The 15,777-nt window shown below is 38.5% G+C and overlaps 1 protein-coding gene across 1 annotated transcript in view; it reads right to left on the reverse strand.

Moving 5' to 3' along the window:
- Window positions 1-15,777, reverse strand: part of LOC109306591 (neurobeachin) — a 529,566-nt gene that overhangs the window by 10,175 nt on the left and 503,614 nt on the right. Inside the window, exons 29-31 of the mRNA XM_019530077.1 lie at window positions 12,520-12,591; window positions 9,611-9,766; window positions 8,492-8,662 (exon numbers count right to left, since the gene is read on the reverse strand). Coding sequence (XP_019385622.1) covers window positions 8,492-8,662; window positions 9,611-9,766; window positions 12,520-12,591 — 399 coding nt within the window. The remainder of the gene's footprint in view (window positions 1-8,491; window positions 8,663-9,610; window positions 9,767-12,519; window positions 12,592-15,777) is intronic.

Below are 15,777 nucleotides of genomic sequence, written 5' to 3' on the forward strand. Positions count from 1 at the left end.
GCTGCTGAGGGGGTGTCTGGGGGGCTTCACCCGCGCATCTCTCACCGCTCCAGAGCCTACCTGAGTGTGTTTTTTTTTTTATTTTTATTTTTTTATTTTTTATTTTTTTTTATTAAATAGGAAGTTGAAAGGTGACTTGATTACTGAGTTAGTTCCTTATAGATTTAAAAGTTTCATGCTATTAGATATATTTTCTATCTTTTACACAAAGGCATAGCAAAATGCAGTGGCTGAAGTTAAAGCTAGACAAGTGGAATCTCGAAATAAAACACAATTTCTTAGCAGTGAGAGTAATTAAACATTCAAATAGTCTATATCCAGGGACATTAGTGGACTGTCCATTGCTTGTGGTCTTTAAAGCAAAATTAGGTATCTTGCTTTAGGATGATAGGATGGGAAAGAATCTCCTGAATCTTCAAGTCCGAGGCAACCATGTTATATAATCTCCTTCATAATCTATCTAGCTAGTTCAATCTTTCACTCCCACCGTTCCTCCTGGAAGGCTGTTCCAGATATTCTGGATGGTAAGACACCATCTTCTTTCTTTGACTTCTTTCTTTTGCAATGAAATACAGCGTCAGGTTCTCTCTACCATGCCTTCATCTATGGAAAGTTTATCATATGAAAGGAGGCTAAAGGAGCTTTGTTCATTTAACACTATGAAACTATCTTATTTCCAGCTTAATTTTTTTCATGGCCAGTTTAGATCCATTTATTTTTGATCCAATAGCTCTTCCTCTCTAGTGCATACTCCTTTCCCCAATATATTTTTTACAGACAAATCATATCACCCTCAGCCTGTGTTTTGGTAGATTAAATGAACAAAGCTCCTTTAGCTTCCTTTCATATGATAAACTTTCCATAGATGAAGGCACGGTAAAGAGAACCTGATGCTGTATTTCATTGCAAAAGAAAGAAGTCATGAACCCCAGCATTTGTTCAAAAGCTAGCAAAATATTCTGTCACTGTCACATCAGCACTGATAGATGCAGCCAGAGGTCAAAGGCTATGGTACTGAGGGAGCTGCAGGTGAAACTACCCCACTATGAATTGAAACACCATCACTATATGCTCAAAGTAATTTTCCCAATGTGGCACCTCTGAACTGAATCATTATAGGAAAAAAAAGGTAATGCATATGTCTGAGGTCTTTCTCCAGCAACTCAGTTCTTTAGCCAAGTTTAAAATAAAAGATTTTTGGTGCTCTGTCATAAAAATACAATGCATAATGCATCTGTAAAGCTCTTCTTGGGGAGATGTTCTGTTTTTAAAGCTAAAAAGAAATATGAACAATGTAATGATTAATTTTAAAGTCCTGGGGTTCCTCCCCACCCCATCAATAACATGCCACTTGCAGGAATTAATTGTGTACATTTTGGAAAAGCCATATTTAGAAAGATGGTCAAATCCTATAGTTTCACTTGATCATTAACTTTGATCAAAGCAAGCACTGGCCTATAACTGACCTGTAGGTGGTAAACAATAAACATGTCTATGATATAGCAGTTTCTTATTGCTGGTGCCTTAAGAGCTAATCCACACAAACTAAAAGCTTTGAAGGTGCTGTGCTTTTTCTGCTGGTGAAATAAAATAATAATCTTAACCCTTCACAATCCTATAAAATATGCATGCATTCTAATGAAATTATCAGGCTAAAATGTTGCAGATCTCTACTTAGGGAAATTTGCTGATCATAATGTTCATCACATAATGGGTGGATGTTTTAAGAAGAAAGGCTTTTTATAACATTAAGTTCAAGACAACTATCACAGTATCTTGTCTCTGGCAAACTGGTCTGTTAGCAAAAGCTGTTGTTGCATACCCTTCACTGAAGATTTTGAAGAACATTTGTTGGGGAAGTCTAGGTATACCTGAGGCTACATTGGTGCAATCCAAAATAAAACAACAAACAATGAATTTTGCCTCAGTGAATCCAAAATAGAAAGCACAGGCAAAATATTGCAGGAGCTGGATAGCTGGAAGAAATCTAAGAGTAAAAATACCATGTGCTCCAGTACTAAGAACATGGGACACCTGGCTTTTTATCTTGGTTTCCCACTAAGTTACCTGGAGAAATTGAGAGAGTCATTTGACTTCTTTGTGATTTATTGATCCCATCTGTAAAAGTGTAGTGGTGCTTTGCTTTGAGATGTGTTGATGAAATTCTAAATGTCACTGCTACCTTACTTCAATGCACCTTTTCACACCTCTGAAATATCTCCACAGGAGAGATCCAAAAAAGTTCATTTACTATTGTGTATAGCACAAAAAAAATAATGGGTAGAGATAACACCAAATGCTTCATGTGAGCTTCCACTGGGTTGTTGCAGTGGGACTGTAAAGGGAGGGGCTTATTTACAATGAAGCTCTGCCACTCAGTATCTGCTATAGACATATTTTGGATGACTAGAAGCAAGAGGTCAAAATACAAAATTTGGGGTGTCAAGTACACAAGTGTGTAACTGCTCATACAAAACAGACATTTACACATGCAAAGCTGATACTACAGTGCAAACATAACTGTACAGACATTTGTTCATTTGCATCTCGAGAAAGAACCCACACCACACTTAAAGGTTTGGCAGTGCTACGCTAGCTAGCACCATGTCTGAAAGAGACCTGGGGGATCATGACTGACCACAAGATGAACATGAGCCACCAGTGCAACATCACAGCTGGCAAAGCAAACAAAACTCTGGCCAGCATCTTCCCACACATCTTAAACAAGACCCAGGAAGTCATCCTCCCACTTTACTCAGCCTTGGTGAGACCACAGCTGGAATACTGTGTCCAGTTCTGGGCTTTGCAATTCAGAAAGGACATGCAGAAGCTTGAGAAAGTCCATAGGAGAGCCATATGAATGATTACAGGACAAGAGAGTAGGCCTTATGAGGAGAGGCTGAGAGTCTTGGGACTCTTCAGCCTAGAAAAGCATAGGCTCAGGGTTGACTTGGTGGCAGCCTGTAAGTATATAAAGGGTGTGCACCAGGAACTGGGAGAACATCTGTTCAACAGGGCACCCCATGGGAAGACAAGGTCTAATGGTCACAAACTCTTGGAAGACCATTTTAGGCTGGACATAAAGAAAAACTTCTTTACTGTCCAAGTCCCCAGGGCCTGTAACAGACTCTCCCCAGAGGTGATGCAGGCACCTATGCTGGATTCCTTTAAAAAACACTTAGATGTCTATCTTGCTGGGATCATTTGACCCCTCCAGGCTGCCTGCCCATCAGGCCTTTGCCCGATGATCTTGTGAGGTCCCTTCCAGCCCTAATGTCTATGAAATCTATACAGTGCAAGACATTTTAGGGCTATATTTAAAAATGTTTTCCTCTTAACGTTTAAAGAAATCAAACTGTAAAGATACAGTGGGCATTCTGAGGCACAAAAAACTCCCCCTTAAAGTATATATTTACAGAATCTTTTAAATCTGGGATGTGCACCTAGAGTAATAGTTCCAGAAATAATAATTCTAAAGTAAAAATGGTACTTTGAAGAATTTTCTATAGCCCTAAATAAAAGAGTAGGATATGTTGCTAGGCTCCTTTACAGAAGTACCCAGCCTACCTTTCAAGTATATGTATACTATGTATATACTCACTGAGATACAATAAATACGTAGCAGCTTTAAGGAGTATACAGCATAATGGTATCTAAAATTGAGCTCTGGGTGATAGGCACAGTATATTTATAATGGTCAATGGAACCACAGTTAGAAAAAGCAGGGTTAAATCACACCTCTCGCGACTATTCTGTTAGAAGCTACAGTATGTAATGAGAAATGTCAAGTCCCAAGATCAATGAAATTTCAGGCTCTGGGGACAAAACAGGAATAGCATTGATCCTTTTAAAGAACACCAGTCAGAGGCTGAATGTAATATATTGCACAGAGAGGCTCAAGAGGATAAGCGGCCAAGTCCAACATACCTACCTGACAAAAAATTCAATCAGCTTTTAGCACAAGCTGCCGACTCTGTTCTCCTTCCTTTCATGCAAGAGGCTGGTTCCAATTAAAGTGTGCAAATTAATTTTTATCACTTCCAAATTAGTTTCTGAATTTGTGTCTGTTTCAGATGAAAGCATCTGTCCCTCACATTTCTGCAATTCTATCATCTCTTTAGGTATCTATTCAAAGACTCTGAGATACTTCTCTATTATCAAAGTCACTTGGTTGAAAGAGACATTCAAGAAAACAATCATAAAATATGCAAATAAAACAACTATAAAAATATGGATTGAACTATAGTGCATCTCACAGTTTTTGGTGCTCCTTTTATGAGGCCTAATACAGTTACTATGTGAAAAGAAATCTGTATACAAATTAGTACTAACCTAAAGCAAATTCCTGAAAATCATAAAATAAAAAACTTGAATTGGTAATAGAATTTAATGGTTTCCTACGATAACTTTTTTTATTTAATCTCTCAAATGCAGGAGTTCACATTGCCCAGCCATTTCTTTAAAAATGAAAATCTCTGCTGCTCCCCTTGAATCCACTGTCCCTTCACAAATTAAAACATATTTTTACAATGTTTTTCTTCCAAAAAAGATTCCTCAAACATAATATTAAACACTAAAGGGAGAGATTTACATAGTTAATTACTTTGGAGTGATGACATAACTCCTATCTGTACTTTGAAAATCTTCCCCTAAAATATCTGACATAGGGGGAATGCTTTTGCAAACACTTAGAATCAGAACCTATGGCACTTAAGTGTGCTCTTATTCCACTCTGCTTAAGTCCCTGAAAACATGTTAACATTTCAGTTTTGTAAATCCCCACCAACTTAAACTTAAAACTAAGGAAACAAACTGGAGAAGGACAGGTTTTTCTTTCATTACTATTTTACAGGGTTTTGGACTGTTACGGAACATGTGTTAAGTGATAAATTTAGTAAAACTCCACACGGCCCTCCTCAAATGAGCATATTTTTTAACTATGGAACTGGAGCAGCTTTTTGCCAGACTCTAAAGTATCTAAACCATAATTATTTCTCATCCATCCTATTAAAACCAGAGTGGATACAATAGTTTCCACACAGGCAGTCATAAACTAAGGTCATCCACTGAGGACAATGTCTACATCGGTTCTTTAGTAGGGAGTTCCGCGTGAGTTTGACAGATTAGATTACTGATACGTGGTGCTTAGCAAGGACCCCAGCTAATTTCTAGATTCTCAAGAACTGTAACAAAGATGGTAAGGACCTCATTTGACAATCTTTTATTACAATGCATTCTGAGATAATCTATCCATTGTAATCACGATGTTTGGTTTTTTTTAATTAGAACAAGCTATACGTTTTTAACTAAATATATACAATGTTTAAAACTATGAAGTATTTTAGGAAAGATGTTTTTTATTTAACAGTTTTCTGAAACAACTAAAGTTCCTTTTGGTAATTGGATGCATTGAAGCTGAAATTGATAATTAACTGTCTTTCAGCTTAAAAGATCATTATAAAGTCAAGCACCTAACCTAGATAATTACTATAGCCTGACATTTTTCTTTGAATTCTTCACCTCCTCACAGTCTGCAATATAAAATACCTTATCTAAGTCTCCAGATGACAGTTTTTAAGCAACTAATCCTTTTCTGAAAATACCATCTACATCTTTCTAGAGATCCATTCTTAAGATGTTAACTAATTGGATTTAACCTACAGTGAACATCTCACTTTCATTTTTCCTACAAGATAAACCTTAATCTGGTAGCAGTAAAGCTAGAAGACCAGTAGATGCTACAAAGAAATATTTTTTACAAAACCACTGACTTAACAATATCAATGTAGTATAAAAGCCACAAAAAAATCTTTGTAAAGCGTGTAAGATACATATACAATGACATTTCATCCTTGTGAAGATTATTATAGTGCAAATCAGCCACTCATCCAACAACCTGAAAACATGGCCATGGGAGGGTAAACTCTTTCAGGCTAGGGATGCAAATTTAAGTTATCTTGATAATCTAAAAGAAAGATTTACAAACTATATAAAGAATTCTAAATGGCTGGGTGGGCATGCTTCTTGATGTGTTTTTGAAAAGTTAAAGTACAGTTTTATCAAGAAGAGTTTTAAGTAGGTCTACACAGCAAATAAAGGTGTAAATGTAGTAGTACTAGCAGGCACACACCTCCAATAGTTTTAATTTAGCTAGCCTGGGTAAAATAGTATAAAAGATATGGCAGCAGAGACTTCAGTATAGGCTAGCAACCTGCGCTTATACCCCAGAAGGCTCATACAGCCTAAGATGAAGTCTGTGAGGTTGTGGGTTCATGCCTATTGCTCCCTGTGTTTGCTAGATTAAAAACAGCCTGAGGACTGCCTGCCTGAATTACCAGCTCACATTCATTTGTCTGTGCAGATGCCTCTATAGAAAGCATTAGATTAATTTTTCAAACTGGGATTTCCATTAGCTGAATAATACCATATTTTAGACCTCATATACTTAAAATTATATACCTTTCAAGCAATTATGAGTTGACATTTGTAACCATAGACCCCAAACAGCAATGCTGAACTCTCTTAGGCAGAGGCAGAAAACCTTTTCTGGCTACAGATTGGAATGACCCATCCTAGGTCAGAAGTGAATGGGTAGCTGGGTTCTTGAACCCTGGTACTAACACTTTGTGCCTCTGTGGTGGCATGAGAAGAGTGCCCACAACCAAAGTCCTCCATCATCAAATGCTGCTGAAGCTCCACATCTGTGGCAATGGATCCAGCGGTTCCATGGGCTGGATTCAGCCTGTGGGCTGTAACTTGCTAATCCCTTCTCTTAGGAACTATCACATCCAGATATAAGGTTGTAGAAAAGTACAGCTGAAAGGGACCTCACAAGGTTATCTAATCCAGTCCCTGAAAAAACTGAATGTCTGAATGCTGAGATGCCAGAGGACTGTGTTGCAGCTTCTCTCAGAAGATATGTGTATAGAAGTTCATTTTCCCAAGATAAACTCTCCAAGAAGATATATTACACTGTTTTTCCTGGGGTTATTTTTCTCCTGGAGTAGCCATTTGTGCACTTGTGGTTCATACAAGCACCAATTCTCCCAGGAAAAACTGAATGTCTCTATATAGCTATGATAAAGTTCTTCAGGTCCCATGCTGTTACATGAAGATAAATGGAAAACAGAATCTTGCTTTTTCCTCTCAATGAACAGAGTTAGTTTTTCCTTCTTCTTGTTGTTTGCACAGAAGTTTTAGTATGGATTACCTATACAACTCAAGCACTGGCTATAGAGAAAAATCCCGAAGTGAAATTTCTCTTTAGATCGATTCTCCTTCTGGGGACGTTGTTCAACCAGATATGTATCTATACATAGTTGTTGGAAGTCACTGGAACTTAACAATTGCCAATTTGGTCTTTTCCTCTAGTCTTTGGCATTCATCAGATAAAAAAAAGTCTTAATTCTATGATAAGAACATAAGGTGCATTTTCTTTCTGTCTCCAATTTGCTCCCATTGATAAAAGATAAGCAACAAAAAAAAGATAAGTATAATACACAAAACAAACTGCTGTTATTAAATCAAATGAATAAATATTTCTTCTTTTCTTGAGAGAAAGCACTTTTTCATGAGATATTCAGGTGTTGACTCCTTTTCACTCAGATGCATGTTGTTGACAGCTCTACAACTGCCTCCAGTCAGTACTCTGCACTGAAGGACCAAAATTGAGAGTGATGGATTTTCAGACATTTATTCAAGGCAATAATATTTGGTTGAAAATAATCCTGGTATGCAGGTTGGAAGCAATACTTGAAACAAAAATTTGCATTGAATTAGATATAAATCTGCTGTGATGCACTGTTTATTTTCTCCCCTTTACAAATGGTGGTATTCCATTTGCAGTTGAAGGGATCCCTATAATTTATGAGCCTGTAGAGCACTTCAGGTATTCTCCAATTCAAATGTAAGCTATTGCTATTGTGTGTCCATCATTTACAAAGTACTATTGCTAGCTCACTACTCACTCAAAAAAATTAAGGGATATCTATAACAACAAATCTAGCTTTCCTCTACTAATGCCACAGGAATTCTTCCTGATCTTTTATCTTCCTCTATTTTTATTCAATCACATCAGCTGGAATATCAGGTTAGAATTAAACAAGAGGACATCCCCTGACACAATAGCAAAAGCTAATGAACGCAAATGAAATGAAAATACCTATGCAGAAGGAAAAATGCACAATATATATAGACATTTCCCATCACTTAAAGTCTTAATGTCATCTTTCTGTGTTATTTTGAAGTTAAGTTTTGGCCTTGAAATTATTTAGAAAAAAATGTTATTTTTATACCAACCATTTACATATTTATAGTTGCTTAGTTCTGAACTAATAGCCTATGACAACAGATTCAATATTATATAATATCTGCAGTTTACCAGCATAATATATACATTTTATGTTTTTTTAAGTTAATGGAAAGAATTTTAAAAATCAGCATGCAAAATATAGCCCCCCTCTGGAAGCTGTTTCTCACAATATATACTTACTGCTATTTGGATTGTCACCTATAATATGGTGTCTGCCACTCCAGTACCACAGAAGCAGTGTAGCATCACGAGACCCAGAGACAATGTAACAATCACCACCAATATAGGACTCTGATCTGGCTAGGCAAGTGACTACGTCCCAATGGCCAAATACAATCTGAGTTAATTTTCCTGGAGGGGGAGGGGAAAAAAAAGATGAGTTCTGTTTCTGGGACTATTTGTAAACTTCTAAGTATATTCACATTTTAACAAGATAAAATTAAGGATATATAATTCAGCAATAATTTGGCCCTAGCAACCTTAATTAGAGTAACCTACAGGTGATAGTAGGCTCAGGGAATTACAAAGGTGAGATCTAAATTACTCCCCTTTGTGATCCTTGTACCAGGGTTCTGTGGAGAGCAGCCACACACCAAGCCTTGGTCATGAATATTAAAACAGTCACTCCTCCATCATTACTGAATTCATGGTTTTTTAAAAATGATTTCATAGTTTTACAAATGACAGTCATTATAGAAATAAAATGAACCATTCCATAATGATGTTACATTATTATACTGGAAGAGTCTGTATTTGTCCCACACTAATGTCAACTGCAGGTTTACAATGATCATCATGTCTTTCTAATGCTTCAGTCATTTTTTGAGTAACACACGCCTTGAATGTTTTGTAAGGGAAACTAGATTAGAGCATAAAACAAAAGCAAATAAATAAATAATTTTTTTCACTGGCTACTCACAGTGTATCATTTTCCCTTCGATTGAGCAAATAATAACCATTTAGTATTATGTAAATTGAACAACTGGATACTTAGTCCATGTAAAACAAATTAATCAACACAATTAAAACATCTTGAAATAAATAGCTTGAGTTCACTTTTTAACATAAGTGATTGATTAACTGATGTCACCATAATCTGAATAGTTTTCATTAGCAAAGTCTAAAGATTTTTGGTTATCTGTTACATCTTTCATTTTCAGAATAGCATCCTACAGCTATCACAAGCAGATATTTTTAAAGGAAGAATTTTATAAACTGCCATTAGATATGATACTGTGATGAAAAGGCACTTGAAGACATAAAAGCACATAGGACATATGTTGTTGTGTTTAGGGTCACCTGTTTCTGTAGAATAAACCCGAAAGCTCTTGTCCCAGAAGCCACAGATAAGAATGTAGCGATTATCTGCTGTGACCACAAAACAATGTGCATTGATCTGAATACTCTGATCCACGAGGTCTGTGATCTGCCGTTTGTTCACACCAGAGTTATTGGCTGTAAAGAAATGCAAAACACATTTACAAGCAAGCCATTCCAACACCTTCCTGTCATGCACTTACAGGAGAAAATGAATACATTTAACTTTCAATGAACTGTGAATTTGTTGTTGAGTAAGCACTTTGAATATAAACATTTAGAGCTATCTATACTGGATGTCAGAAATATGAAATTATTGTGAGTTTTCAGGTTTCCCTTTGAATAAGACAATAGATTTTACAGGATGCGACAATTCCTTCTTTACTGCCTAACACATTGTATAATATGTGCTAATATTTTAAGTATCCTGCTGGAGTATTCTCCAATACAACTGCAGCAAAACATAGCAAGGGAAATGGAGGAGGTCCATTTATAATACCAAGGTAAAGAAAAATATACTGTATGAGGTAAATTTTCTGAATTGTATCCTCAATGGTGACGAATTCAGGTTTTGTTATGTGATCTGGATCTTAGGAAAGGCAGTCTCACTCAAATTAAACTATTTACACCCTGTGGGATCTCTCAGCACCCTACCTGTGCATGGAATTGGGGTACCGAAGATAATTTTAAGAAGAGTAATGTCACCTGAAAATCCTCTAGTTAGAGGAAAGTTTATTGAGTAATGAAATTTGGCTACAACCCTTCTAGCTGCCAACTCTAAAATGAAGCTTTGAGTCAATGAGGATTGGGAATAAGGATGAGATTACATGTTACAATCAGTTCTTGTTAAGGGCACTTAAAATTGAATGATCACATATTCAGGCTCATTAACAAGTGCTAAGTGCCTTCTAGGTGTCTTAAAGTTATGCCACTTGAGGCAAAGATTATCTTTGAGCTGTGCTGGCTAGCTTGATTTATCTTAATTTCTAAATGTTCCATGGAGTTAAAATGACCAATGTCCTTCAGCATCCCAGGAAGGCACTACTCCTAGATGGCTTAGCTGTCCTCCTGGACTCCGATGCCCCTGCTATGACAGGCTGCACAGCAGAGCAATAGCTGGTGAGTGATGAAAGTGGGGAAGCAGCAGAGGGAGACAGGGAGCTGCCAGGATACAGGGGAGGCCACTGGGACAGACGGACAGACAGACAGACAGACACACACACACACACACACACACACACACATACACACACACACAGCCCCAGCACATGTGCACATACATCCCTTATCCCCAGAGTTCCCTTTGGCTCCCAAGCAGAACAGTCAGCACATGGGGACAGCTGCAGCAGCAGGGGGTTCCACTTCTGACTGTGTTGGGTTGCAACATAGCCTGGGAAAATGCAGGGAGCACCCTCCATCACCAAATGACTGGTGGTGAAGGGATGTGTACACACCTCTGGCTGTTGCCACCAGCAGCAGTGACGGCAGGTTCCCTGCATGCTTCTGGGCTATGTGCAGCCCCGCACAGTCAGGGATAGCACCCCCACTGCCACTGCTGCCCCATGCATTCTAGCTGTCCAGGTCAGTGGCAACTGCAGCCAAAAGCAAGTCTGAAGCTAGGAGTGGTTGTGTGTGTGTACACATACATGCACTGGGGCTGGGGGGGTACTGGGACTCTGTGTGTGTGTGTATGCACATGCATGCACTGGGGCTGGGACTGTGTGAGAGTGCTTGTGTTGGGGCTGGGCTGTGTGCATGCTGGGCCTGGTGTGTGTGTATGTGCTGGGGGGGGTGTATGTACTAGGGCTGGAGGTGTCTGGATATATGCTGGTGCTATAGAGCTGGGCAAGCAGGACAGTCAGGGAGTAAACTTTAATTATGACCTAGCATTTTTTGAAGCTAACATGTGCTGCATGTAGTGTGTAAGCACACCCCAAGAGACTAACGTGTTCTTTACTTCCGTGTAGCCAGAATTTGTCTAATTTCTCCAATCATTAGGAACAGAAACTGGTAATATTAAAATTCTTTTATCTTACTTTGGGTCATTGTGTTGAAATCCTTCACAGACCACTAAGAAAGCAATCTTTTTTCAACATGTTTATAAAAACAAATACACGAAATAAAAAGACAGCACCTTATTGTCAAGACCTTCAACCATGAATATTAGTAGGAAAGAAACTGAGCTACTCATCTCAAGCTATTTATTCTTCAAACAGGCCTCTTGATGTTTCCAAAAACTGCTGTAAGAAATCCTCCCTACAAGTTCTATCTAAAAATTCTGATTAAGAAAGCCAAACCAAGGGTTTACCAACAAACCAAAACAAAAATAAGCCCCGATAACCCGTTCTTACATGTTTACAACATTAAGAGAAGAAACATATTCCAATTCATTTACAATGGTGTTAATTTAATTTTAATTAAATTAAAAATCCATATTCCACTAATTTAATTACACATAATTATCTAGAATAATCTGCAAATTTAGACTGTGATTCAAACAGCGCAGCTGACAAAACTACTGTAGCCATTCTCCACAAGACCAGTCTTACAAATGAAAATATTAACAACATGCAACCTCAAGCACAGCCCCAGATTTTACTGCATTACATGATTCTGGTAAAAGAACAGAATTATAGCCATAGGCTGTTAGTGTAACTAACTTAAATGTTTGCTTTCTTAAATACCAATTGTTTGGAACCTTAATAACAAACAGCACATGTAACTGTTTATTTGACATAAAAATGTATTGCCTTTAATTCTCTGATATTGACAAGAATTAATATTTGCCTATTTTCTGTGTTAAATGAACCATGATATACAAATATAGCTTAATCAATAATTGTGGAAAAGAGTGTTTTCAAATATACAGCTACATTTTCATCCTGACATACCAATCAATGGATCCATTTCAATAGGAAGGTGATGGGCTTGATCCAAAGAATATCCTGGGGCTCCCCTGAGGCCTGGACATGAGAGGAGGAATAAAACACATATGAACCTTGCTAGCTGAAATGTCTGCACTGCTTTTCAGGGCTATAAAGCAGGAGTATTGTACTGTAGGAGTATTATACCTATAAAATACCTAATTTCTTTCTATTTCATTTTATATGTTTTGAGTCCTTTTTCTATGCAACCAAAATATATATTAATTTTTCAATTAAATAAAATTAGTTATAAATGTATATACATGAAAACTTCATGCCAATTTCTACTGTTGCCATCTTCAATAAAACAACTCCTGATTTATAATCATGTAATAAAACATTATGTTATATACAAATACCAGGAGGGAGGTTCAGATTCATTATAGCTTGAACAGCCAGCCAGGGGTTCCTTTTGTGTAGGGGAATTCACAAGACATGCAAAATTAGCACAGTTTGCTCTACACTAACTGCTGCTGGCTCCCCTTTCCTTCTGCTTTAGCGGGTATTTCAAGGACCTAGTCAGAAAGTGCTGCAACTGATATTGCCCCCCACAGAAAGGCTACTGTTCGTATGTGCTCTATGGCACTAGGGGATACCTATGCCCTGCATCATCTCCTCAAGTTCAATGAGTACTGCTGCAGCCTTTCTGAGAACTGTACAGTGTCCATTAAGAAGTCAGCATTTGCCAGGACTTCATATGCCAGATATTGCATCAAACAGGTCTGATGTTCCTACTGGGAGAATTGCTACTGTACTGGTAGAAACTAGGAGTATACAAGTATACAGTCAATTTCTCCCAGGGGAAACATCCCCGCTCTGGAGGATCTCTGTGAGAGAAGCTCTCTTGTGAGAAAGAACACTTGTAATCTTGTTAGAGAGATACTAGTCTGCTCCAGGAGGGAAGTGGAGCAGTGGGGCAAAGCACCCTGCCCATTCCCCAGACCAGGGATTCCTCCTTGGGGGTACAGGCATGATGCTTCAGGGAGAGGGGCATGGGAGGGCACTGGAGCAGCTGCTCCTTGCCTGGTCCCTGGTCTGGGGTGTGGCAAGGTAGTGCCTGCTTCTACATTCCCCTGTTCCTGTTGCCAGTACCGGAGAAGAGGAGCAACTACTTCTTGACTCCTGGCTGCTCACAAGATCAGGGACCTGGTCTGGGGAGTGGGCGGGGGGGGTTGCCCACTGCTCCATCTGCTCTGCTCCCAGAGACCAGAAACAGAGCGGAGGGGGATGCTTCCCACCCATTCCTCAGACTTGGGTGATTTCCCTTCCCCAGCCCAGGAAAAAATGGTGGCTTCAGGCTAACACCTGTACTGCTCCCTCTCCCACAAAGAAAATTCAACTAATAGAAATGAGTCCCTATTCATAGCCAAGGTTAACTGTTATGCTTAGAGATGTAAACCTGAAATATCCCTATGTTGCTAAGTGTTGGCTTTTACTGTTGATGACCTCAGTGTATCTGGAAAACAATATTTACATAATTAAATAGTACATTTATTGGAACTGTTCAGTAGTAAATAAGGGAGCAAGTAAGAGATCCCATATCTAATCCTTGCATGAGAAGATGAAACAAATAAATTGCAGATTTTTTCAATCGCAGTACAAAATTTTCATTAGAGTAAAAATGCATAAACTGCACCAGTTAGAGAGAACTGCTGTAGGCATGCTTTGGGTGGATATATTCTGTACAACCACTTCATTTTTTTTCTATTTATTTAAAAGGAAAACTATAATTGAAAAGAAATGATTATCCAACTTGCTTCTGTGTTGCAATCTTAATTTCTGGGAGGGAAGAAGCACTCCTCATCATCAATAATCTGTGGCATTTTATTCAGAATTGACATTTTAGAATGTTCTGCTGTTTGCAGGCAACTTGCTAAAAAGGCATGCAAATCCTCTAACAAGCACATTGGGGTCATTTAAAAAAAGTTTCAGAGCACTAGTTTTGTTGCAGTCTCAAGCCCGGTATTCATGACTGAGGACTGAAAGTTTTAAATGGAGCATAGGACACAAGGAGAAGATCTTCTCCAAGCTGGACAACCAATTTTTTTCCCTGAGTGCAACCATAATTTAGCTCAGAACTAATTTGCCTTTCATTTCCTCATCATTCCACATTATACTCAAACCTACACACACACACACACACACACACACACACACACACACACACACCCCCCCCCCTTCTTTCCAGGTCCTCATCAGAGATGAAGATTACTGAACAATAAGAAGAATGCACACACTTTATTCCAGCCGTTATGTCCCCAGTCCCCCACTCACTGCCTAGCTTGGGCTGATGCTTTTCCAGCTGCTCTGTTCTTGCGGAGATCAGTTGCTTTGGTAGACCCAAGCTGATGACAGGTTTAGAGATTATGTACTAGTAACAAAGTAGTGTGAGTTTTTTGAGGTTTTTTTGGGTGAAACATAGATATCACTTAGAAAGGGGATCAGTCTCTGGGCTTAATAAGGATATTGGAAAACAATCTTTGGTGCTTCTTTGATTTGTTTGTCTAGGACCAAGGTAAATTGGTGCCCAAAAAATCCTCCTTCCTTCTGATCAGGAACCTCTATTCCATATTGTAAATGTTCAATAGTTTCATAGATGTTAGGGTTGGAAGGGACTTATTAGATCATTGAGTTTGACCCCCTGCCCTGGGCAGGAATGAGTGCTGGGGTCAGATGATTTTAATGTTAATGATTTTTTCTCACCTTTATTAATGAGTCATAACTTTAGGCTCTATTTAGGACTGCAAATAATCCTCAAGAAGAGACCGGGCAGACCTCTGACCTCAAAATCAGCAGGCAGTTGTGAGCGAGCTAGTACATTTTGGGCACAGGTGTAGGTGATGAGAGGGAAAGCAAATGAGCCTGTAGAGTCATCATTCTAAATTTAGAAATGTTCATCTCCACCCTTATATTCAATAGTAATAGTCTCAATTTGTGGTAATGACATAAATGACTAGAAGGGCATGTGATAACAGAAAACAGGGCCCTCATTTAATTTGGATGACTTCTGAAAAATCAATCAGTAATTTAAGCACCCTGGGTAAGTCTACACATGACACTACATCGTAGTGTCAGAAGGCAAAAAGGTGATGCCACAGCTGTCACCATAGCAACACGCTCCCCTGGTATAGCGCATCACTATGGCAACATAAGGCTAATAATAACTGTGTGCTACACGGACGGTACAGTGCAAGCTGTTACTGTGCCGTCATTTAGTACTCCCTT

This window comes from Crocodylus porosus, unplaced genomic scaffold (genome assembly GCF_001723895.1).
Source record: "Crocodylus porosus isolate Cpor-Errol unplaced genomic scaffold, CroPor_comp1, whole genome shotgun sequence".
In the NCBI taxonomy this organism is placed as follows: Eukaryota; Metazoa; Chordata; order Crocodylia; family Crocodylidae; genus Crocodylus; species Crocodylus porosus.